The 26,586-nt window shown below is 35.7% G+C and overlaps 1 protein-coding gene across 5 annotated transcripts in view; it reads right to left on the reverse strand.

The window, feature by feature from the left end:
• Positions 1-5,451: 5,451 nt before the first annotated feature.
• Positions 5,452-26,586, reverse strand: part of LOC104444879 (ABC transporter C family member 2) — a 116,181-nt gene continuing 95,046 nt past the window's right edge. For 4 of the 5 annotated variants that reach the window (XM_010058657.3, XM_039312474.1, XM_039312473.1 and 1 more), the window contains exons 6-28: positions 24,692-24,806; positions 24,532-24,612; positions 21,486-21,510; positions 20,627-20,683; positions 20,197-20,262; positions 19,872-19,946; positions 19,261-19,368; positions 18,992-19,126; positions 17,160-17,266; positions 16,980-17,073; positions 16,186-16,353; positions 14,963-15,103; positions 14,178-14,378; positions 13,838-13,936; positions 13,560-13,712; positions 12,583-12,971; positions 11,788-11,968; positions 11,181-11,504; positions 9,519-10,275; positions 8,553-8,674; positions 6,837-7,082; positions 6,234-6,645; positions 5,452-5,837 (exon numbers count right to left, since the gene is read on the reverse strand). In XM_010058657.3, coding sequence (XP_010056959.2) covers positions 5,740-5,837; positions 6,234-6,645; positions 6,837-7,082; positions 8,553-8,674; positions 9,519-10,275; positions 11,181-11,504; positions 11,788-11,968; positions 12,583-12,971; positions 13,560-13,712; positions 13,838-13,936; positions 14,178-14,378; positions 14,963-15,103; positions 16,186-16,353; positions 16,980-17,073; positions 17,160-17,266; positions 18,992-19,126; positions 19,261-19,368; positions 19,872-19,946; positions 20,197-20,262; positions 20,627-20,683; positions 21,486-21,510; positions 24,532-24,612; positions 24,692-24,806 — 4,154 coding nt within the window. In that variant the 3' untranslated portion in view covers positions 5,452-5,739. Of the gene's footprint in view, positions 5,838-6,233; positions 6,646-6,836; positions 7,083-8,552; positions 8,675-9,518; positions 10,276-11,180; positions 11,505-11,787; positions 11,969-12,582; positions 12,972-13,559; positions 13,713-13,837; positions 13,937-14,177; positions 14,379-14,962; positions 15,104-16,185; positions 16,354-16,979; positions 17,074-17,159; positions 17,267-18,991; positions 19,127-19,260; positions 19,369-19,871; positions 19,947-20,196; positions 20,263-20,626; positions 20,684-21,485; positions 21,511-22,575; positions 22,608-24,531; positions 24,613-24,691; positions 24,807-26,586 lie in introns of those variants that run through there. The other variant, XM_039312475.1, reaches the window with a different exon arrangement.

A 26,586-nucleotide genomic window follows, 5' to 3' on the forward strand; every position in this document is an offset into this window, starting at 1 on the left:
GTAATTAGAAGGATAGCTTGTGTTGAAAATTTTTATTCAATAGTCTCTAACTATAAAAATTTCGATAACAATAATTTATCAGAAAAAGAAGTTCAATATTTTTTACTAACTTGAAAATGCATATGACATTTCATTCGATTTTAGGTCCTCATGAAATTCACTTGATTTAAATATATCTCACATCCTTTAAACCAAATATATTCAGTAAAAAATAATATTTGAAGAGGAGAAGGCACACGCACGAACGCCCATATTACAAGATTTTCTTATTTTGCTTTCAGTCAATTTATTTTTTTTCTTTTCCAGTCAGTTTACTTGCTGCAATTTGTTTGCATGGTTCCTTGCACGCCTATCCCTGCTCTTGAAATTTGAGGTTGTTTACCACCAGTGGTCCCGCGTTTTAGTGAACCCATAAATGGAGTTCTTCGTCTTTTCTTGGTTGTAATCGTCTACCAATCAGGTACAAAACTATGGCGTGACTTTCGAAATTATCAATCTAGTTCCTTAGTCTATGTTGTCCAGGTGATGATTAGTGATGACAAATTTTTAACTAACACCATTCCATGAAAAATCATCGACTTTAGTGCCTCGATGCGATATACTCCTAGTCCTCACTTGTAATAATTGGTGTCATATAAAAAAAAAAAAAAGAGAGAGACCTTTGTTGAGGGGGTAAAAAGGGGTAGGTGGTTTTTAAAAAAAGAGAAGAAAAAAAAAAGGAGGACACGATCAATAAGAGGAAAAGAAAAATGAATGAAAACAGAAAAGAAATGTGTCATGCTCCGATTCACAAGAATAATGACATGAAACAACCGTCCTGTCACCAAAGGACGCAGCCTTAATATAACAAAAAAATCAGCCTGATATCAATATATATAACAAAAATGATATTTAGTTATAATATCAGAGTTTTCTATAAACAACCAAATTAATATATACACCTTCACTAAAAAAACTAACTTACAAATTTATCAACTATATATAACTCATACTAAAAGGTCCCCAATCACAAAAAGTCTTCCTCAAAATGGACACTTATGCCTACTTGTGATCCGCTGAAGAACCTAAAAAAAAAAAAAGTAAATGAGAGGAGTGAGTTACCATGGCTCAGTGAGTAACACATTTCTTCTAAGCAGATCGAGAAATCACTATGCGCATTTAAAATACAACCATAACTTACTTTAACATAATATATAATCATAACTTAAATACCGAAGATACAAAGGACTAGTCCCTTGGTTAATCTCATAAAACATGTGTCAATGGTTTATCCTATTAATTAATCTCATCAAACCATACATTGATAGTCCATTCCATCGACCAAACTCAAATCACATGTTAATGGTTACTCCATTGATCAACTCATACTCAAATGTCTAGCCATGGTTACACATTACGCCCGTGACAAGACGACCAAATTCTCTCATTGGCAAAGTCTCTACCTATTATTAGCCGGTAGCTCGGTCCACAAGGATAACCTAAACTAGTATGCGTATATTCACACACCTCTCAGGGTTCACAGAGATATTGAGCATCAACCATCAATCACAAAATCCAGTAATCCAACATCAAAATGAGACTCATATCACAACTCAAGCATTTGATATATAAATATCAAAGTGTTCTTCAAAAACCACAAACGTTTCAAGATTCTTTCTTAAAGAATTTCACAAATCATTTTCAGACAACCATTCAAATCGAATTTGAAATATAACTCTCTTCCAAATAACAAAATGACAGTAATAGCTTGATTCTATTTTATACAACAAACGATACTATTTATCAACTCATAAAATAAATAATCCATGACTTTTTTTTTATTTCAAACCATGAGTTTAAAATACAAAGAAAATATAGTGTCACTTATCTAGAAAAAGTTAAAAATCAATTACGGTGGTAACTCAAGTCAACGCACTCGAATTCCTAACAAATAACTGAAAAATATTATTAAAACACCAAGTAAAACGGTATTTTAATGAATGAATCGACTATTCAAGTCACCTACACCTCACAAAAAGCCCACCTCTAGCGACAACCTATGTAGCACGGACACTCTCCGGAAGCCTTCGTGTCGTGTCCGACACTCCGACACGTGTTCGACACGATCTGACACGCGATCAACGAGTGTCGAAAAATCCGACACGTGGTCAACTCTCTCCGACACGCTTCGACACGCGAGTCCAGAATTCTGACACGCACAAGGTTAATTTTAAAATTTTCTAATACTTGTGGGGTCAAAATATAAATATACACAAAAGAAGTAATAAAAGAAGTAATAAAAATGCTATAAATATACACACACAGGGTCAATTTTTTTTTTCAGTTTTGTTTTTTTAGAATTGTTTTAGTTTTTTTAAAAAGTCTTTTACTATGAAAGAAGTAATAAAAAAATGCTATATATGATAAATAAATAAATTTAAAAATATCATTTCAGCATTTTTCTTTAAACAATGTTTTCTCCTCTAAGTTTTATGTATTATCGTAACAAATTAAAATAATGAATGATATTATTTTATATTTTTCGTGTAAATTAATTCTAGGTTATTATTATTATTATTATTATTATTATTATTATTATTATTATTATTATTATTATTATTATTATTATTATTATTATTATTATTATTATTATTATTATTATTATTATTATTATTATTATTATTATTTATGTATTTTTATATATAACGTGTCGGAAGGTGTCGAAATTCTCTATTTTTAAGAAATGACGTGTTGGCGTGTCGTGTCGCGTGTCTCGTGTCCGTGTCGGTGCTACATAACTTATACGTATAAAGTTATGTTGAAATTGAAATAACTCATATTTGATTTGGTACGCACATCATTATTAGGGTTTGAATTATTTATAAATATGCATGGTAAGATGTTCAATATGCTTAGAAGGGATTTGTATTACTCACTGAGACGCGGTTGTTTCTCCATTCACCTAAAATCTTTTCAAGTTTTCCCTCCAATGGCAACTAGGATGAAATTGATATCAACAAGGAACTTTTGATAGTTGATCTTGCATATGGGTTGACATAGTTGGATAAATCTCCGGAATAACAATTATTAACTTTTAGTTTCTTAGTTTGGGAATTACTTTCTTATAATGGATTTTAGAACCCTGATCTCGTAACCAAATAATTATATATCAGAATATGGAAAGAAATATGTATTTGATAACAGGTTATTATTGATTACGTTCGAGGTTGCATCCTTCAAGTAAGAGGATAGCAGCATCGTTCCCCCTATTCTCGTAGGAGTTAGCGTATGACATTCGTTGGTATCAAAAAAAAAAAAAAAATTTTTTTATTTATATATATATATATATATATATATTGGGTGTTGATTTTATGAGACATAAGGTTGTGTGTTAGTTTATAACAAGTAAGTGTTTTGTTAGTCACTAAGATGCACATCTCATTTTAGTCCAGGTAATCACGGGTTCTAACTCATAGGCTCTTGTTCGCTTTATAAGAATAATCAAGTGAGTCATAACCTCCAGTATGAGATATGTGCCTCAAAATTCTCGAGGCGTGACTTCGAAAAGAAGACACAAGGATCATTATGATAGAAGTTTGAATAGGAAACCTCACAAAACATATGATAGATCCTTAGTCTTATTTTAATTGCACTGCTTAAGAGATGTCTATAGGTTGATGTAATGAGCCATGGAAATTTCAATATAGAATATAATGAATGTTTGAGACATCAATTGAAAATTATTATTGTTTATCTTTGTGGAATTGAACATGAAGATGTGGGCATTAGGAGACATGGGAAGTCTTATTGTGGATGGTCAATATTGAATTTCATCAACATGACCAGAAATTATGTTTTAACTTTTGTGGATGTAGGATTCCGATTATTTGATGCTAATACTAGAATGAAGTCCTACTAAATTTGCTAATCTAAATAAAAAACACATTTTTAACTTCAGAAAAGATCTAAATCAATTGTATCATAGTGGTAAGTGTTGTATGTGCAAGCACGAGGAGTCAATGGAACATCTTCATACGCCTTTGAGGTTGCATTGGATATTTAAGTTTGATTCATGATAGTGGGTTGTATGGTATGCTGAAAGATGTAAAGGAGTTGATAGTATGTCGGAATTGTCACGAAGTGCTCATACCTCATCCCGATCCATTGGGTTGAACGTATGCTTGCGGGGATTATGAGGATTCTTTCATATTTATCGGCATTTCTCTAGCTAGTTGAGGGTGTGGAGTTAAGACATAATTGAAGATTGTTGCTCTAAGCTAAGCTATTAGTTGGATTGCTTCATTGCTTTCTAGTTCGGAAGTTGTAGAGTGTGCATTCATTTGTCTCTCTTTGTGCTTTCCATTTTCAACTTTTGGCAAAATGACTTCAGCACACTGCTTTTGCTATGAGCAAAGTTATATTTGCTGATGCCATACTTTCGAGATAGAGATTCATCATCTTTGCACGTGGAAGAAACTCTTTTTGATTTGAAGAAGCAAAGATTCATACTCCCCAAGGAAAATGGTTGAGTTTCCAATATTGTTTTAACTAAGTGGATTTAGATGATAAAGTTTAAGTTATGATTTTCAGTATAAAAGCACCGTCCTTCAGTAATGAGTCGTGATCATTGTTATGATATTCAACTATTTAGTTGAGATTTTGAGAATTATGTTACGACTAATTGTGATATGTCATAATTTTGTGGTAAGAAACTGCGAATTTTTATTGAAAATGTTAATGCGTTACATGGCAATAATTGGGACGATAAGAATTGATGTTAGAAGTTGTAAGCTTGAATTGTAAGACAGAGGTTTACATGTGATATAGAGAGGTCATAATAACATATGTGATCTTCATAATTGTAGCTTGTGAACTTCTAAGTCGCAAGTTGTGATCTTTTTTTAAAGAGCTTTTTGGAGCAAGTAGACTTGGTCAATTTCAGTTTTAGTTTCCTTTAAAATGATTATGCAAGGCAAGTACTTAAGCTAGATACGTTACTATCTTGGTGATTTGGAATTTATAAGAAGTCAATTTAAGATGATCTTTTAAGTGGTAATATTCTTTGCTAAGATTTGTGGTTCAAAGATTGTTCTTGTTTTGAAAATCTCACAATAAAGAGAACAATGGTCAATTGTCTTGGGAGATTATTGAGATTGAAATTTGAAGAAGTTGATCTTTATTCTAGTGTTACGATTAGAAGTACACATTTATTAGTTTAAAATGGTGACATTATATGTCTTCTCTTGGTTGTATTAAAAGTTAATTATTCATGTATCAACTCGAAGTACAAATAAGGACGTGAAAAGTATTTAAAAGTTTTTATTAAATAGATAAGAGTTAATCTGCATAAATCTTCAAGTAAATGATGTGATAATCTTAAGCTATGTACGTGATCGAAATGAAGAAATGTTCATGATCATTATAGAAGATGTATTATGTTTTAGTATGATTGCAAATATTGGATTTCAAGTGTCGACGAATCATAACAAATATTATGGTCATGGAAAAAATTGTTGTACAGGTGTTATGTTGATGATACTTTGGAGATATTGGAAGATGATGGTGCAGTTCACGATCGTCGTGAACCACACCGGTTATGCATTGGATGACATTTATGTTGATCCTAGGCCACAGTAAAGAGTCGAATGTACAAAAAACAGAGGTGCAGGCGTGTTTGCTGCGATAACCATCTCATAATTCTAGTCTTTTGTTGACAAATAAACACTGCTAAAAAATATTAGTACCGAGGCATGCTGTTCTCTACATCTCAACTTGGTCCCAGTCAAACCTTCCGTCTTCAAAACCATATTCAGATCGGTGAAGTCTGTTTCTCGACAACCTGCTCATCATGGCAAGACCTAATTTGCAGAAACATAGAAAAGAAAGTTTGTCAGGCCCCATAGAAGCATAGGAAAGCAACCGCGTATAACTTTGTGAAGTTATCATTGCTCTGCCTTCACTTAAGAAGTTAGTAATTCAGGTAAGATTATTAGAAAGAAAAGCATCTAAAACTGTATTCATTATAACCGAACTAGAAAAGCATAGAGTAATATATTCAAGTTGTCAGATGCGTTTAAGGCTTTCCTCAATGGAAGGATAATGTAAAAGCACAAGCCATTTCATCACACGTCTAAACAAATTTGATTAGATGCAATTGAAATCTCTTCTATGAACAATATTGGATCTGTGTATTTTTTCTGTCCCACAAATTATGACAATTACTTTTGACAGCAATACAGCGAGACGAGTTTTACCTTCAACCATTCGATAAAGAGACGACCACCAGCCTTCACTAGAGATTTGATACTGATTTAGCGACTCCTCAATTGTTTGATCATGCTTTCCTTCCAAAACTCCCCGCAGAGTTATGACCGCATCCTTGGTCGCCTTCAGAATGCTGTTCTCATCCTCAATTTCCAAATTTTGAAGATCGTTTTGAGTAGTGAGACTGACAGCCAGAGCAAACTTAGCAGCATCGTTCCAACGTGATGATGCAAGCCATCTCCTCTGTCCATCCAACCGCTTGTTCTCTTCTCTGCCAGATCTGCTTTCCTCGACTAACTTGCGTAAATACTGAGCATTAGCTTCCCCAGTACTTTGTACCATCTTAGAGAAGGCACTTCCTTCTCTAGACAACAATTCCTCTGGAGGATCATATTCCAAAACCTAGAGCACAAGCCAGAGAAATTAATGCACGAACTGGGATAACATAGAAAAAAAAACTATCATCCAGCTTAAACAAGCTTGTGCTGGTGACTCTTAGATGCAGGTTTCATTTACTCCTAAATACTAAGCACAAGCTTAAGCAAGCTCATCTATGATATGAAATCACACATGGGGAAAGAGGATGTTATTACCCGGCCAGAATCAAGAAGAAGGATGCGGTCACAGTCAATTATGGTATTTAGCCGATGAGCAATGATAAGCATTGTACATGATTTAAACTCCTCCCTGATAGTTTTCTGGATTAACGCATCCGTTCTAACATCAACAGCTGCTGTTGCTTCATCAAGAACCAGTATTTTTGATCTTCGCAACAACGCTCGAGCAAGACTTAAAAGCTGCCTTTGTCCAACACTGAAATTATCTCCAGCTTCTGAAACCTGGAAACAACATAAAAATGTTGCTTCTAAGTGAAGTTACACTTCTCTTGATCAGTAAAATCAAAATCTATAAATATTAAGAAAAGTGGGTAGAATGGGCTTGTTGATTCACTTCATCACAGACTCCATTCCCTCCCCACTTCTCCTATGTTACTTATTCTTTATGTTGATGAGATAAAAGGGGGGAAAAAGCTATTAATTCCATTTAATATGCCCCATTAATGTTCCGATAAAACATGATCTAACATAAATTCTTTTAAGTTATTCTGGATGTAATGTGACATAATTTCACACAATAGTCAACAAAGCTAAAATCATCAAGAGAGAACATCTTGTTGGAGTCTATAACAATGCTTTTGCCAAATGATAATGGAGGTGATTGCCAAAAAAATCTTCTAATAATATGATAATAAAAGATATAAATTTATGTTCCTTATATGCATATGAGAGGCATTGGAAAGGCCTGATCATATAAACTTGCATTGAGAATTGAAAAGACCAAATTACACATCAGATATCTAACTTAACACAAAAATTAGTGCACATATAAAGGCTTTTTTTTTTTTTCAATTGAATGCAAATACTTAATTCTAATAGGGCATTAAAGATTTCCTACTTTGACTTGGAGTGGTACTTTTAGAGAGTCTATAATTGTTATAAATCTTTCTTGTCATCAGAGGTGATATATTATAGAATTTAGCAAGTATTTGCTTTGAGATTGTATGATGCAATGCTTCTATTAGGTGTGATGCACAAGGAACCCTAGATGTGACGCATTGGAAGCTTTGGGTGTGAATCCTAAAGATTTTTTCTTTGTTGAGGAACTCATCGTCCTACATTAGAATGCGAAACATAAATCATTCTAAGTTTGTGTGTCAAACAATGCTAGGCACTTAGCAGACATGCTGGTAATTCAAAGAATTTTATCATGGAAAGTTTGAGGCAACAGAATGAGAAAGGAAGCGGACATGGATATGTAGGAGCAGGACAAAGTAAAACTGCTGATCCTCAACTATCTACTTCAACCTCAAAATGAAGAGACTGACAAGTAAATTACCTTGCAGCTAAAAGGTGATATTTTACTACCAGCAAATTCTTAATATCCATGTTGATAACATCGGAGTTGAAGAAGTAATAGTATAAAAGAAACGCATGTCGTGAATGCAGAGAAATCCATACCTAATCTGAGCATGGAACTCATCCTAAGTACACTATGCACAGGTAATATCAATGTCAACCACTGTTGGTGGTGTTCTTGTCAAACCGGATTTAGTTCTCAAGTGAATAGGAGATCCAAAACCCAATCATATCGCTTCAGGGAAAGCCAATTTAAGGAAATCTACTACATGACGTAACTTTATCCACACGAAAGTGCACTTAAGTGGAGCCAATTCCACGTGCTTTATTATGCTAGTTGATCAGTTGTGACAGCCTGAATTGATAGAAAATAGGAAGAAACAAAATATGTACCTCTGCATCGAGGCCTAAAGAGTTTCTACGAATGACATCCTTCAGATGTGCCCTCTCCAAAGCCTCCCAAAGGTCAACATCATTATGTTCACTGAAAGGATCAAGATTGAATCTCACGGATCCTGGACAAAAAGGGAACAGATTTAGTCACAAGGGGCGTGCATGGTTGCCTATTTTTTCTGTTCAAGAACAGATTTTCTGTTTTTTTTTTTTTGTTCCCGGGAACAAAAAAAGAACAGAAACGCGTTTGTTTGCGTTTTTGTTCAAAATCTGTTTTTTTGTTGCCGGAACAAAATTGGAATGGAAATGAGAAAAAAAAAGTTGTTTTTTTTGTTCCAGAAATACTTTTGAAGAACATTTTTTCTCTCTCTTCTCTTTTCTTCTTCTTTTTTCTTTGGCCGGTCGCCGGCCTCAGCCATGGCCAGCGACCGGCCGTCAAGGGCCGGTGACGTCGTCGAGGGTCGGCGACCTCGCTGGAGCGTCACCAGCCCCCGGCGAGGCCAAGCGTCGCCGGCCCCTGGCGAGGCTCGGCCTCGCCTTGGCTGGGCGAGCTCAAGCTCGGCCTCGCCGGGGCCGGCGAGCCTCGCCGTGGCTGGGCGAGGTTGCCGGCCCCGCGACCGGCCAAAAGAAGAAAAAAAGAAAAAGAAAAAGAAAGGAGAAAAGGAAAAATAAAATAAAAATATTAAAAAATTAAAAGAAACAAAAAAAATAATATAAATTTACCAAACGTGTTTCTATTCATTTTTTATTCCCGAACAAGTTTACCAAACGCGTCTTTCGATAAAAATTATTCTCCGGATCAGAAATAGTTTTTTCTATTTCTTCCTGGAACAATTTTTGAACGTAAACGTTACCAAACGCGCCCAAGGAAAATTACCCAAATTATCAAAGAAAGGCTATTGCCATCTTGGTAAAGTGAACTTTCATATATTAAGATCAATTAACGATATATTACATAGGGTTTACCTGAAAAGAGCACGGGTGACTGTGGTATTATACCAAGAACTTTGCGCAGATCCATCAGCCCAAACTTTCCAACGTCATAATCATCAATCAAGATTCTTCCTCTTTCTAGCTCAACAATCCTAAACAAAGCATTAATCATGCTAGATTTCCCTGCACCAGTTCTTCCGACTATTCCAACCTTGTCGCTTGGAAAAACAGTGAAAGATAGCCCATGCAGTACTGGAGGAAGTTCGGGACGATAACGTAGGACAACATCCTCAAACTTAATGGATCCAGATGACGGCCAACCCGGAGGAGGGCGGTTGCTCTCAACAATAGGTGGAGCCTCTGAAGGCAAATCTATATATGTGCCTACCCTCTCAACAGCATTTAGACTATTTTCAGCAAGACTTGCAAGCCTCAGAACTCCACTCAACAATCCTGTAATGTTTAAAGCATAACTAAGAAGGAGACCCGTGGTGGATGCAAATGCCTGCTGATTCTCTGCTCTTCCATTTTGCATGACTGCAAATGTTGCTGTAAACCATATCATAAGGCCACCCAAAAATTCGAGACGAATTCCAAGCCAACGGTTTCCACTCATGTTCACAAGAGTAAATCTAATGTTGTTATCCATAGACTTCCCATTTATTTCGGCCATGCGATCGTAAGCTTTGTATGCACGTATAGTTGATAGGCCATTCAGCGCTTCTCCAAATTGTGCATAAACTGGGGACCTTGTTATGGAATCTAAACGTTTCACTTCACGAGCTGTGCTCTACATGAAAAGAACAGATGACTTTCAGTGTAAAAAAAAAAAAAATCCGTCTAAAATTACTATGCATAGCAGTAGTGAAAGGCTGAAGAATTGGGATCAACGTGCGGCAACCTGAATGCTGACTAGTAATTCAGCAGACAATGCAACCAAAGGCATGGAAGAACTCAGAGTTGAAAAATAGCAACCAAGTACTACTACCATGAAAAATCTTGATTTGAAATATGATGTAAGCAATTTAAATTACTATAGTGCTGAATATTTGTGAAATCATTGGTAGCAACATTTTCCAATCTTCAACTTACTCGTCTATAATTTTTTTTTTTAATTGCAAATAGTTAATACTTGAGGTAGCTTGCTACAACTTTCACATAAACATAGTGAAATTTTAAGTCAGGAATCAGGATATCCAAAATGTAGCAATTGCATGAGAATGATAAATCGCCACAGTGGGAAAGTATTGGACATTATAAGTTTTCACTATGAAACAAAAAAAAAAAAATGCAACAACAAATCTGCATTTTTTAGCCACTGACAAGTGCCTAAAGAGGAAGGCAAAGAGCTGGATCCATCTTTAACTTTTGTGGCTCCATTGTGATTATATTTATGTCCAACAAAACCTAAAGATGAGATCAAAGGAAGCAGTCATAAATTTCATAAGCAAAAGAGTCACGGCACTTGATAACATAAGTTTCTCAACTTTTAATAAAATAGATTTGAGTTTCTCTGCATTTAACGATATAATCCATTTTAACCTTTTGAAATTGTCAGACTACAATCAATTTATCATGCCAAATAATATTAGACATTACATAAACTAAACTATGAAAAGTACTAAACAACAAAGTACCAGCTTCTATTAATCCATAAGCAAAAGTGGGAAAACATTCATGGAAGGATGGACATACCTGATAGTACAAATAGGCTCCATAGAAAAAGACCAGAAGAGGCATTATAGCCCACAAGGACATTGTACTCACAATCCCTATCAAAGCAAATGTAGAAAGAAGCCGTGACACCGTACCCAGAAACATATTAACCATTAGTGCGACAGAGCGATCAATGTCTCCAAGATCCTTGGCAAACCGATTAATGATACGGCCAAGAGGATTCGTGTGAAAGAAAACCATTGGAGCTCTTAGGATAGAATTAAGCATGGCATCATGCAATCTTTTTGCTGCATACAGACTTGAAATGATCAACCGGTATGAATTTGCAAGAGCCACTAAAATCTGAAAATGAATCCACGGATGGTTAGTATAGAGATTTCAGGAGATACTTTCTCGGTTTTCCAATAAACTAATGATCTTGTCAATGTAGTCCGTGCACTTATAAGTCTACATAATAGCAGCAGGCAAACAAAGCAAAAATATTTATTTAAAAAAAAAAAAAGTCCTCCTTTCCGGTTTTTCTTTAGGTCATATTACTAGAGAAAGTAGTGTTTGCACATAAATTCCTACAGAAAAGAAAAGACTGCACAAATAGTCGATTAACTGTAACCATCTGGCATTATACCTGACCAAATGATAGAAGTGCATATATCAGATTGTAGAAGCCCGCGTTGTAACTCTCTTGGTTACCTTGATCTGTCCAATAACTTAACCATGTGCTGCTTGAAACTCTAAAAACTTCAGTAAGGATATAGCATGGAAAGAGGATCATAACTACCCACATGCCTCCCAATGCATTTTTATACCTGAGAAGGAAGACTTGCAATATTAATTACGATGCCAAAAAAAAATTAATAAAATCGGCACAGAATTCTTTTACAAACATTTTCTCATAGACATCCAATCCCAAAGACGTTTCTAGCCTCATTTCTTTTCGATAGGAAAAAGTCAAGTACATATATTCTGCCCTCTGTTAATTCTCCTTGATTTACAATTCCCAAACTCTCTCTCTCCATCTTAGTTCCCAGCCTACCTCTCCCATCTGAACAAAAATGTAAATAAAAGTACAATAAGCTCTATCATCCTCCATAGAATTGAGAGGCGTAAGAAAATATTAAGCTTGAGCTTCTACAAACGGAACCATTTGCTGCTCTTTCAATTTTCTACCACATTGCTACCAAACAAGAAACATAGCTGGAAAGACATGAATAATAAAGCATCTTCCCCAAATTTCTTTGTGTCAAACGCTTCTAGAAATTTAAAAGGATGTGAATTAGACTACAAAGATTTCCAATATCATCACGTTCCTCCAGCAACTGTAGCTAACTTCGGAGGAAAAATACTTTTACTTCTAATTAAGCCATTTTCAAAAATTTGTGCTACGTTTTAGTTCTGGAGTACCTAAAGAACATATTATTACCTGGCCAATACTTTTAGACTAATAACACCTGTTTCCCTTTCTTCCTGCTTAATAAGCACTGATTTGGTTTCCTTCTTCTCGCTTGGGTTGCTTGAGTTGTTGGGTACATCATTAGCAACCCCATTAGCGACAGGTTTTGACGAACTCTTCTCATCAACTGAATCACTATTTTCCTTCTCCTCCACATATTCCTCCATTTTACCCGCATTTTCCATCAACTTCTGAAATTGCTTGCCACTGCGAGAGAGCTCATCAAATGTTCCTTCCTCTTCAACCTTCCCATCATGTACCAGGATTATCCTATCTACTTGTGATAGAAAATGAAGCTGATTTGTGACAAGCACTCTGGTTTTCTTGTTTAGTTCTCCCTTGATGCACTTATCAAATACCTGGAGAAGAACTATGGAGATTTAGCAAGAATAAACTATATTGCATCTAGTGCATATACTGGACAAGCTAAAATCACACAAAGACAAAGCTAGGATATGGAGCCTGGGGAAGTGGAAACAAAATCTGCACCCAAGCTGCAATGCATCCGTATCTGTCTGCACATGCACTCATATAATAACATCGACACATGGAGAGGACCTTTTACTTCTGAATCATGAACTCTTTCATTTTCAAAACTTCTGTACATCTGGGGATAACTATCATGGAATATATTAATAAGTTGCAAAGAGAAGTTAAGCAACCAAGATGCGTTTTGGTAGATCACATATGCCCACGCAATTTATGCTTGCATATCAAAATCAGTTGTTTTACTAATTCAGAAGGAGAAAGACAGGTAAAAACAATCTTAAGAATCTCAGGCAATTGCAAGACTACAAGAAAAAGGATCTGATAACAGTAGGTGGAAAATTATCTTTATATGTTCAAGCCATCTTGACATGATAAAAGATCAGAAGAAAAAAAATTACGGAAAAATTAAAATTAGAAACAATTAATGCAGAGCAAACTTATTTAGAAGGCTTAAGCACCTGTCGAGCAACATGTGCATCTAGAGCACTTAGTGGGTCATCAAATATGTAGACATCTGAGTTTGAGTACACAGCCCGTGCCATAGAAACTCTCTGCTTTTGTCCACCACTTATATTCACCCCTCTTTCACCTATCTCAGTTAGATCACCGCCCTGGTAATTATTCATGTCAGAATGCTGAAGATGTTGGCAAAGAGCATTGAATAGCATGGGGTTGCTAGCACAATCCAAGTCCAAAAGAACTACATTAAAGATACAATTATCAGATCTAAACTTACAGGTAGCAAGTCAAGGTCATGCCGCAATGCAGTCACATCTATTGCCTTCTCATATCTTCTTGATTCAAAAGAAGATCCAAATAAAATGTTATCACGTACCTGCAAGAGGTCATTTATGTCCCTGCTGAATTTAATGCTTTTGAGGAATGGAAGAGCTTACAACGTTTAGTTGGGTGTGAACAATCCAAGAGGTCCACATTGTTATTACTATTAGAGTGCAAAGAAGAACACTCCAGTGGTAAGATTCATTATGTTCAGATAATAAAGTGGATGTTCACAGGACAGTTATATAAGCAAAAAGAAATTCATGAGAATGAATTAGAAAAGCTTTAATACTCACAGTTGCATTAAAAATCCACGAAACCTGAGGAACATAAGCAACTGTTCCTCTAATAAACACATTTGCATCTCCAATTGCAGGAAGCTCCCCAAGCATTGCTGATATCAATGATGTCTTTCCTTCTCCAGTACTACCAACAATCGCAACCAAATTGCCCACTGGAATATCCAAGTTTATATCTGATAGTGTGGGCCTCTCTGCCTGAAATACAAGATCAAGCACTTCAAAGGTGTATCTACGCAATTACAAGAAACAGAAAATTGCATTTGCAAGAGTATTTTGCCTTTTGGACTAGATATAGGCTACAGAGTACATGGCAAGGGAAGATGCCAATTGCTATAGACTGCCTCTGGCTATGAAAACATCCTCACTGTACATATTGACAAGCAGAAAATGGTATCTCTTGCTTATTTAAAGCAGCATGATACAAATGCTTGTGAGCGAGCATGTAAAAGAATATCCATAAAATGAATGAGTTTACGATTGTAATAGTTAAGAAATTAATAATTAAGACAGATCTGAGCTCTTTTTCAATATATCTCCTCCTCCTCTTCTATAATTAATGTTTTCAATTTATCTATATGTTTGCCTTCTCCAGGAAACAGCTTATCAATATGGGGTGAAATAACTGCATATCTAAGCTTAAAGCACAGAGTGCTTTGTACAATAGTACCCTAACGTTTACATGCACACAGTTCTGCCATCGGCAAGGACCAATTGTTATAAAAGCAATGCTTGTCCTCTTATGCATGCATACTCAGGAACTTCCAAGTTAAAAACAAGACCTTCGCATCCCAAGAAAAGTTTCCATTCTTGATGGTTATCGCTGGTAGTCTGGGATCAAGAGGTGGATTAGGCAAAAGAATTCTTTCCTCAGCTAAAAGAAGATCCTCCAGTCGCTTCAAGGATACATTTGCATTTACGGTCTGCTCATGTAAAACAGCATCAGAAGCTTGAGAAAATTATGGAAACATTAAGAGCTGGTTAATCATGCATTGCACCTAACAGAAGACAATATCAGCCACAACAATGAAGTGCTCGACATAAAAGATTAAGTACAAACTACATTAAAGATAAATTGCAAGAACAATAAAAAGAGGAAAAATGGAAATGAAGCTCAACAATCTTACATTTTACTCTTTCTTATCATCAAAATTCTCTTGTATTGAAGACTTATATTCAGTCAGTAGTGTGCCACGCAAGTTATAAGCAGGGGTTCATGGACAAAAATGAAAGCGATGTCAACTAGTGGTATTGTCGACACCCATTACCACCAATCATTGCCATTGCCATATTGAAACTTCTGTTGTTACTAGAAAATCCAAATATACTCTGAACACTTTGAAAGCATATACATCCATCATCAATTTTCTGACAGAATGAAAATATTTTCCGAGCTAAAGACAGTTGACTAGAAACGACCCAAACTCTAGAGAAAACTAGGACAGGATCAATTAAGGAGAAATCTCACCCATAGAACTCATATATTTGTCAATGATATTTTCTTCAAATAGGGTAATTCTACTGATAGAATGAGAAAACCAACTCAGCATTTTGTCAAATCATCATGTATGAACCATTTTCAGACAATGTCGACGAAGAAGAATTTTCCATCTCTTCAAAGCACATATAAGTCAGAATTGCATCACAATAAACACATGCAAGCAATAAACAAGAGATTTGAGCAAGCAGCGATTTTCTAAAGAATGATTCAAGTAATTAAAACTCCAAGCATATAGAACTCCTTAAACTGAATGAAGGGGACCTGAAAAAAGAAGGAAAATATGAGCTGCCATCCTCTTTATAAGACACGATGAATGAGAATGTGTTTCTCTTAACATTTTTTAGTAGAGAACATGTAAAAGATAGAAGACAACTCTAATATTACGCAGGTTGTAAGCACTCAAAAGTCAGAAAACCTATATCAGAGACATCAATACTTTATGTGCACACTGCAAAATAGCAGCAAGACTAGAGCAGTTTAATGATAAAGGAAACTTTGAAATACCTGAGTTATTATATTAGGGAGCATGAACAGTGGAAACCGGAGAACAGCAAAGAGAGAAAGAGATGTAAATGCCCTTGCTGGTGTCAGATCTCCGCCAAGCAAAGTGAACATTCCAAAAGAAATAACAGTCACCACAACTGGAATGCTGTTCAGTATGAAACTATTCAACTGTGGAAAGAGACAGAAAATCAGTACTCAAAATGCCAACCTTATGGTCATCAAAGTTTCCACCAATAGGAAACCACTGTCACATAGTATTTCAAAGCAGAGCTGGGCACCACATAAGAAACTCTTTTTAGTAATCATGATATTCCCTTAGTTTTCTAGTCCTAGAAAAAAAATGTCGTCAGCTTTTTAATCACCAAGAAGAAAGCCGAGCAAAGTTAGCCCCTTCCTAATTTGTGTTTTCATTTAGGCTTAATGTCTTTGCTCACACTTTTGAGCGACCAGATAATTTATCTCACGTTATTTTAAGGCTCCAATAGTCTGTTGTCCTTGTAACAACTGGTAAAGTCTAGTAGCTGTCCTCTGAGTGAAGTCTGGCATAACAGCACATTTTCCCTTCACTTTGAGTAAAATCAATACAAGTTTGTGGAAAGAGAAGTGAAAACCATGCTCTGACATCAAGAATGTTGCTTTAGTCCCTGGACTTGAAACATGACACCGTATAAACTAAACCATGCTATAAGATACGAAACAGTAGTAGTCAACCTCTTTAAAAGTATAGACAAGAATCTCCACACTCCTAGTCTTAAATAGCATGGGTATTACAGAAATAGATTATAGCACTATACCGCTCCTAATGTTTGAGCCTTTCGGAACCATGATAGTTCATCAGTCCGAACGCTTTGAACTTTGGCTTGGAAACTACTCTCCCATGCATAACATCTGAAGCACATTGAGCCCAAAAAAAGTGTCAAATACTTAATTTTCATGATGAATAAAAAATAGCTGTTTAAAAGATGAAATCATACTTTACAGTGTCCATTGCAGCCAAAATTTCATTCATGAGGCCAATTCTCTTGTCTGTTCGTTGCAGCCCCTCCTTGGACAATTTTTGCATTCTGCTTATGACAAGAGTCTGTTTCAAGTAAGATTAAAAGAAGTTATTAGATGAAGAAATTCAAAGACAGTGAAGGCTAATTGACAAGTTGCAGAACCATTAAGTGCATTTATTACTGACATTCTCAAGTAAAATTATTTAAAAAATAAATTGAATCAATAAGAATATACTAAAACCAAGGATATCACCTGAATAAAATTCTAATTTTTAGTTTATTAGACCAAACTTTATTTGACATATCTGCAAATATTGCATGCAAGACATAAAAGATGTTAAAGGAAAAGGAGTATAGAATTATAGAAAAAATTTTGTCCCATAATCGCTCTCAAACTCATTTTCAGCATGACAGTAGCATCCCAAAACACCTCCTCAAATGAAGAGAAAGTTCCCTACATTTTCATCAATGTACTCCAGTGCTTCTAGAGATAGCAAATCACAAATGTTGAACAGGCAGCCTCTCTTTTTAACAAAGGAGTGAATGAAGTGTCCGCTTTCTGTGCAAGCAGATAAGATAAATTCATTAACAAAAAATTGCTCATTTAAAACATCTGTTTGCAACATTTGTATTCCTTACACACACAGCAAAAGCTGCAGGGCTTCTACCTTTATCCCCACTATTAGGTTTAGGTAAGTGACTATTCCCACCGTTCAATCTAATCATCAAACTGTGTAAACCAAACAAATTTTTAAGAAGCGTATCTCAAATACGGATTGAGAATCCATTTCCTGCCAGGTTAAACTTTAGGAAAAAAGAGATGGTCAACATGGTACTAAATAACAAGACAGGAACTCTTGGCACTCCATCTGCCAGTCATTCTACATTTTTCTTGTCATAGTGCTCTGGTCTCTAATTTTCCCATTAATGTGATTAGTTCTGATGTTGCATTACCCACAATATCTAGCTTAAATATGGGGGGACTCTTAAAAAAATTGCCAGATATATGTTGTAAACCCTTTTCCTAGGGGTTTATGCTTTCAAGAAAGACAGTTATTCGGAACAAATTAGTCACCTACATTATGCTTTGCAAACATTATGGCTTAGATATAGAAGGAAAATTGGCCTCAGTGCACTTCATAGAGTATAAATGATGATCCTAGCCAAGCATTTTGCAACTTCACCTTATAATCATGCATTATTCATTCTGATTTGAGCCGCCTGACTTCCGAACCAGACTAGGGTGAACCACGTACCATACAGAACAAATTGCCTATCATAGTGCTCAAGAAAGCTATATCACAAGCACGTGTTAACTTTATCGATGTAGTTTATCTAAAATAAAGTGGCTATGTGCATATAAGATGTTGTGCACCATCCTTTTATAACACCAGAGGAAACATGACAAATCAGAGGTAAGACTTTTTGACCTAGTCCAATGACTAGAATTATCACCTACCATTAAAGACAATTATTTATCTGCTTGTAGTTCCTTCAAAGGTCAGTGTACTTTTTCGACGAAATATCATCCAAAACAATGGAGAGTTCTTTATTTATTCTAGATAGTTTAGCTATCTTTATCACTTTAAAAAGAAAAACACTAAAACCACCTGTGCCGAACATCCTTAATATGTCAGTTTAAGAGTATAATAAGATATACGAGAAATAGGAGACAGGTTTCACAATTTCCAATCATTAAACCTGATTTGATTTACAATCAACATTAACCTTTATTGCACCATTAGCGTTATTACCCAGTATGCCAGCAGAACTTAATATAAAATTAACAGAGTAAAAAACTGGGGTACCTGTATAGGGAATAAAAGAACAAGCATGAGAGCACCGAGCAGTGAAGCAACCCCAAGTTGCTTGTATAAAAGCACCATTGCTATGACTATACGAAATGGAGCTGACCACAGAGTATGGAGGGATTGACATATTTGCTGTTGGAAAAAGGAACAACTTTAAGAAATAGCAACTACAACTTCCAGATAGGACTGCTAATTCAAATGGGACTCAGCTGTGACTGGCTACGTGTTGAGCAGTAGGTTTACTCATAAATGAATATGACACATGCCTGAAGTGCTTCAGCATCAGTCGTCATCAAGTTGGTGATTTTTCCAGATGCAATCTTTTTTCGAGCCTCATGACTTAGCCTCAGGGATTTGCGGAAGACAGCAGCAATCTACAAACAGTTAAGTCAGCAATATAGGTAAACTATGATGAAGCTTTAAGTATACCACAAAGGAAAATTAGGCCAGGCACAAAACAGGGCCACAATTCAAAAAATTTGTCAGCACAAGGAGCAGTTTGATTGTTGATATATGGGGATTCGATTGTGATATCATTAGTCCATGTTCTAGAAAGAAACAGATCATACGAGAAGCTGCACGTTAAGAGGGAAGATAAATTTTAATTAACAGTCACTGACACCATACTCTTAAATTTCAACTGAAGCTATGTGTAAGTACAGATGCATTTCATTATGTACATACTCCCACGTGTGAGCGCTGCTGTCTATGCAGTTGTCTTTCAAATGTGAATGGAGGAGAAGAAAACAGAAACAGAGGTAATGTCTAAAAACAGAACTTAATTGAAAAATTTTGGAGTGAAAATAGAAAAATTTTGGATGAGAAGAATATCAGTTCCTACTTTAGTAACAGCTAGGAGAAAGGGAAGTAAATTTACCAAAGTAGATCTCAGGCGGTAACCAACACGCATGACATTTTGAAAGTACTGAGCTTCACATAACACACCCCCCACCTGGATTCAAAATCAGAAATCTTAGATTCAAGGATATAAATAAAATTTCGAGGTTCATTATGTCAATAGCATAATGACTAACCTCAGATAACCAACATAAGAGAAAACTATCAATAGCAAATTGGAATATTACCATATGCAACGCTAAAAAAAAATTACTAGAAGCAAATCAACTAAATTTGAAGCAGTTAATAAGACAAACAATAAATTGGTGCTTGATAGTAAGGGAAAGGAAAAATTAATGTCATACCGCACCAACAAATATTAGAAACGCATATATGTAACCTATCCAAGCTGGATCCCCACGTTGCATAGACTGCAGATAATAAACAATGAGAAATTTCAGATCAAAACATAACACTACATAACCTGCTATGATGGAAAAACAAGTCATAGGCCTGCATTAAGATTCTATGTAAACCCAGTCTAAACTAAAAAAAGAAAAGTCAATCAGAGGGCCTAAAAAGAAATGGCAGAAAAAGAAGCAACCACCAACTTGTTTCACCCAAGAGTACAAAACTTGTGGGTAATAACATACTGAATTGCCATTTCGCTATGTCAGTCAATTTGTCTGCATGTGTCTGTTCACACACACACACACACGCACACACACAACCAGGTCTCTCTTTGGGATATCTTAATGGAATGCTAGAGAAAAATCATCAAAGGTTGAAACTAACCAGTAGAAGGCTGTTCAGGATGAGTGGCCCCACAAATTGCGAACAATCATTCCCAATCTATACATGATTCAACAAATCATAACAAATTGTTAGCAATGGATGAGATATATAAGTACTAACAATTTAGTGACTATCTATAGGACTGCACAAAATTTAAAATTCAGAACAAATATTAGCTTTTAGCATGATCAGCAGCAAGTACAAGGACAAAAATGTAACTCTGTAATAAAAAGCAGGGAATTTTTCATGAAAAATAAAATATATGGTAACATAGTCGCAACAATGATTGTTTGTCTCATCTAGAAAAATTAGTCAACAGAAAATATATTCATGATCAACAACACCTAACAGCTAAACCTTTTGGTTGATGATGAAAATATATTTTCGTAATTCATTTATGTGAGCTTTCTAAGCAATCATTTTTAGAAAAATATTTTCTGAAATGTTCATTTCTGTGAAACAAACGCACCCTTGATTGTGATGGTGCATTCAATTTTATTCTGTGGATTTTCTCGCCAAAATTTTAAAATGATACTATATTTTAAATTTATGTAAAATTTATTCACCAATTTACTTGTCAACATTCATAACTTTGGAAAGGTTTCAAGTACTTCATGTCAAAATAAAAATGAAAAGTGCATGAGCTGCAAAATCTAAAAAAGGTAAAGAAAATAATTAAAAGGCATCCCAAACAAAAATAGAAGAACTAGTGTAGAGACGTATTATGAAGTACGACAAAGATTTTTAACTCTATTTGCACCAATTATCATGCATGTAAATTGGAGTTTCATTAAAGCCAGCCTATCAAGTGCAAATTTAAATCTACATAAGTATAATGTCAAGCGCATTAGTTCTATACCTTCCAGAATCCACCCCACCAAAACCTACAAAATGAAGAAAAATGCAATAAGAATTGTATTCACCAGCCAATTACTAGTCTAAAGAGGCAATCAACAATATAAACTACAAACATGATGCCACAGAAGAATGAAGGATCTTTTCTTCACTCTTTTATAAAAAACATAAAAGATAGAAAAGAAAGCATTCACAAGCATAGATTATGGCATGATAGCAGCATAGCCAGACTCCTGGATCTTTAAAAGCTGCAAATCCCTGTAATTCACAGCTTCTACGCATAGAATTTACTGATGCGTTGTTTAAGCAGACCATGGAAACAAATTTTCATTGGCCAAAAAGAAGGACATGAGGTTACACATAAAGGCAGCCAATCCAAGGGAAGGGTACTGAACTCTTTGATTAATCAAGTTAGGAAAGAACAGCAAGCCCATCTTCAAGGCATAAAAAGTTGTTCCTGTCATCATGAATGTGGTATGCATCTCAAGTGTCTTGGGACTAGATCAGTTTCGAAACATTGTCATGTAGACACGACTGATAAGAAAAGGAAAAACCCAAGCATGGAGACCTATGCAGGAGGACCCAATGTCCCTATCATGAAAACCCAAAAATATGTGATTTCCTCACTCAAGAAGACTGACAGCAACAATAAAAAAATTAATGGCTTCATATGATGATTTTCTGAAAAGTATATTCAACCCACTGAAACATAACATTATTTATCTAGTGACATATAGTCCACATGAATAGGATAAACAGAAACCAGAATTTGCCCGAATGGAAAAACTCCCTGCAACTGTCTCAAGCAAGTCATCAGCTGTTTTATTTTTCCAAAAGTTGAACAATGATTATCAGCTAATTCACACACGGCCAGCACTAAAGATGCTAATATTACCTTTGGAAGTAGCACCAAAACATATGATTTCCCTACAAAGCATGACCAACCACAGACATAATTAACCTAGGCCAATATTTTCCTCCATCCGAAATTTCTTCCAACCATGCATTTGATTGGTAGGTTACAAGTAATAGATATCACCCACATGCAAACTTAACTAAAATTAAATGAAAGCGCTGTCCATCTTGTAACCTACCAATCAAAGGAAACCATGGTTGCATGAAGTTTCCTCCGACCAAGGATGAAGGAAAACATGATCCATTCAACTCTTTCTCATGTTGTCCATGGTTAGATATTTTCCCATGTTACAGACCAAAGGAACAAGGTACTCTGTCCTGCACAAGTCCAAATCTCTTTCAAATGCAAGAAACCTCAATGCATTTATGCATCTTTCCTAGAAAGAGTAGTATAACTGGTAACCTAGATAATCAGGTTCTCCTTCAACTTATACACAATTTTTATCATCTAATTGCTAATTAAGTCCTACAAAAGAGCTGAAACAGAACACAAACTTCTCTCAAAATTTTACTGGCTTGTAAGTATTCGATGCTTCAAGGAAATTTAAGAGCGAAGTCTTCTTTTAAGCAGCTAGGAGAGATCCAGAAACCAAAAACTCAGCTCATCTATCTAGATCAACACTCTTGCAATGACGCATTAGATCAACATCTGTCAAAGGAAGCATTACACTGTGTTTGGGAAAAGTTTTAGAGGGTAAATGTTAAGTGTAGAAAAATGAGGTGGAGAAAGAGAAGGCAAGGGAAATTATTACTTATCATTGTTTGGAAAGCGCGGCAAGTAGAGGTGAAGAAATGATTAAATTAACAGTTTATTATGATTGGAAAGAGATACAAAATGAGTGGAAAAGTAATTTCTTGACCTTCAAGTCATCTATTGTATCTATTTTCAAGATAAAGAAGGGGATATTTTGGTATATTGAGTCACTCAAATATTAATTCCGTAGGTTTTCTTCATCATTTGGTGAAGAAAAACACAAGTAGGGCCCACAGACATCTTCTCCCTGAATTTTCAATCTGTACCCACATTCCTCAAAAGTTCTCCAAATAGGGTGATCTAAATCTTTCTTTAGGTTGTATTTCTACTCCTATTCTTTACCTCCTTCCCAAACTAAGTGTTAGAGATGAATTTTCATAGACTTAGCCAAAGAAACCTTGCAATCTCGCGTTACAAAGGTGGATTATAAGTATTTCGATGCTTCAAGTACATTAAAGTGTGAAGCCTCCTTTTAAGAAGCAATAAAAGATTCAGAAATCAGGAGGACTATTGATCCTTTTATCTATCAAGACGAGTAGCTCATTTCATCTATTCATATCCAACGTCATGTCTCCAAGGACAGATGCAGCAGTTACAGATAAATCTCGATACCCATAGCCAAACAAACTCAATCTCCGCTAATGAGTTATTGCTCTCACCAACATACTACACCAACACAACTCCGCAAACATTTTATGGTTTATGGCTAACCTCCAAATTTTGATAGATGAAAACAAATATCTAATGCCCAACCAATTAAATTGGTTAGGAGAACGGCCCTTCATCAAATTCAGCAGGTTACACTTACAGTCTGTCTAGGTTTTTCCTATTTGAATATCTAATAAACAAACACATGTCCACCATTACATGCATGTCCTTGGAAATTGATCCACATAGATGCATTGTCATACTAGATCAATAGCATTCACACGGACAAACAGCTTTTGGGAACTACTCCATTGAGGAAATATACCACATAACTAAACTATTTATTTAGCACTCAAAGGAAATGTACAAGAGATGAAGTCAAAAAGATACATGGTGCTAATGCGAAAAATTCAGAAGAGTCAGCAGATTCTCCCATGTAGGGCCACGTTTACAACGTTAACTAGCTTTTTTGTGGAATTATGAAAAGAACCAAAAACATGAGCAATACAAAGATTTGTTCAATTTCATCAGTTTACATTTTAAGCAATTCAAGCAATGGTCTGTAATTCTTTGTTTCTCTTGTCTAAGAGTCCAAGTGATATGATTTATAGGACTTCTTTCTTCCCCTTTTCCAAATCATTAAATGACTTATTTAGGCAGGGTCAACATTTAAGGACCCGATGTGGATAGTTCACAAAGTGATAAAGAATATACACTAAACCTCTAAGCTTACCTTCCCCCCAAACTCCTAATCAAAGCTCTCAAAAGCCATGGTTTGGACCTCCGGGACTCCTCGGCCCAACACCTCTGGAACCTACAAAATTAGCAGACTTTAAGTGGGACTCATACAGATCATATAGACTACCACAATTAAGAAACGATAGTATTCATACTTGCTGTTCAGTGTTTCTGTTCGATCCCATGTATCTAATTTCCAGATATCCTTCCCAGTTAGAGGTTTTCGATAGCCCATCTTCAAGAGTGGACCCATCCATGAAAAAGTTATTCCTAGAAATACACAGGAAAGCAAAATGAATTGTATTCAAACATGTGAAGGTCCTCAAATATATTCTTAAGAAGATACATATTCTATAACATCTTTCTGAATTATTAGAAAGCAAGCAAACGAAAAGATAGACCCAACTAATATGGAGAAGTAATAAGGTATTGAAGGACTAATTAATGCAGACAGAATGAGATTTCTGACCCTCATTGTCCAGTGTCCATACTTTTCATACAAGGGAACAACAGCAACAACTTGGACGTACAAAGAGGATAACTGCCTATCAACCAGTTTATGAAAATATAATATACTTTCCACGCAGCCAAATTTCAATGTGCTCTTATGATAATAATCTTTTCTTCCTCTGTGAAAACAGTACCCCATTTGTAGCTGTCAAGAAATATATGTTTTAGAGGAAGTGCAAAGCAATTGGAAACCACATTCGGAAGCAACATAATCATGGGTAAATTCCATACTTAAGATTAGTCAATCTTGAGGAAAAATAGTAAGATTAGCTATTAAGACTGAAGAATTTTTACCATATTCATAACAGCCAAAGGAAATAAAGTCAAATAAAACTTATTTTGTCTGTGCTCCAGGGATGGGCACTGTTGGGAAATGTAAAGGAAGAAGATCAACTTTGAATTAAGTTTTCATCGTTTTCCTTTGATCATTGTCTCATTGTAGGGAAGATACACGAGAAAACTTCATACAGGAAACTTTTCTTGTTGAAACAAAATTCGGAGAATAAGGTCATCCTAGGTCCTGTCTTACAAATTTATTTTAACGTAAGGGTGTACTGACCTATTTTCTGAACTGAAGAGTTTTGTCACCAAAAAACAGGTATTTCAGAAAAGTACTAAACTTTCAACATCCAGATGACTGACTTTTTCCTTAAGCATATAAGTGCTCTATTGCCTTCAAAGTATCAAATAAAGAAATGCATTTGCGAATACTTTTAAAAACTTTCAACGAAGTCCATAAATGAGTTTTAACTCAATCTGTCCTGATGTGGCTTTCAGTTCTCCAAATAGCTCTTCATTACCAAAAAGCCAAAAAAAAAGGGGGAAAAAAGTATGATGCTCAAGTGAAGAATTTGTCAATACCCATTCAGATTAAACTATGACTCATTCTAGGTAAATTCAGGAATGGAGATTATGTCAGCGCTTAAGCTCATGGCCACAACATGGAGGCCATCCGCATTCCCCAATGTATTTGAGGTGCTCCGAGGAAAGAGGAAAGAAGTGTTGTGCAGGGACCATGGATATGATAATGTCATGGGATATGCGAATGCAGATAGAGTGGTTGGTTTCAACATCAATGCTGATGCAAGGTATCTTAAGAATGTTGGAATCATAGACAGTCCTTAGCAGAGCATAATAGGTTTATTACTGCAAACATGGACAACCTACTAAGCATATGATTTTGTCAAAAAATATGACATTTAGGCTGCGTTCGTTTCACGGAAAATGGGCCATCTCCGGAAAATATTTTCCTAGAAGTCATTTTCCAGAAAAATGGCTATATTTTCCGGTGTTCGGCTGAAACTTAAATTTTGAGTGGAAAACATTTTCCACCGTTCGTTAACTAATTTCTTTCTTTTTCTTTTTATTTTTTATTTTTATTTTTTCCTTTTCTTTTCCTTCTCCTTCCTCCTTCCTCCTCCTTCTTCCTCCTCCTTCCTCCTTCCTCCGCCGCTGCACGCCTGACGATGGCGAGCCGACCAAGATCCGGTCGCCAGATCCGGCGAGCTGGGCGGGGCTCGGGCCTCGCCCGAGCTCGCCA

This window comes from Eucalyptus grandis, chromosome 5, assembly GCF_016545825.1.
Source record: "Eucalyptus grandis isolate ANBG69807.140 chromosome 5, ASM1654582v1, whole genome shotgun sequence".
NCBI classification, from domain to species: Eukaryota; Viridiplantae; Streptophyta; class Magnoliopsida; order Myrtales; family Myrtaceae; genus Eucalyptus; species Eucalyptus grandis.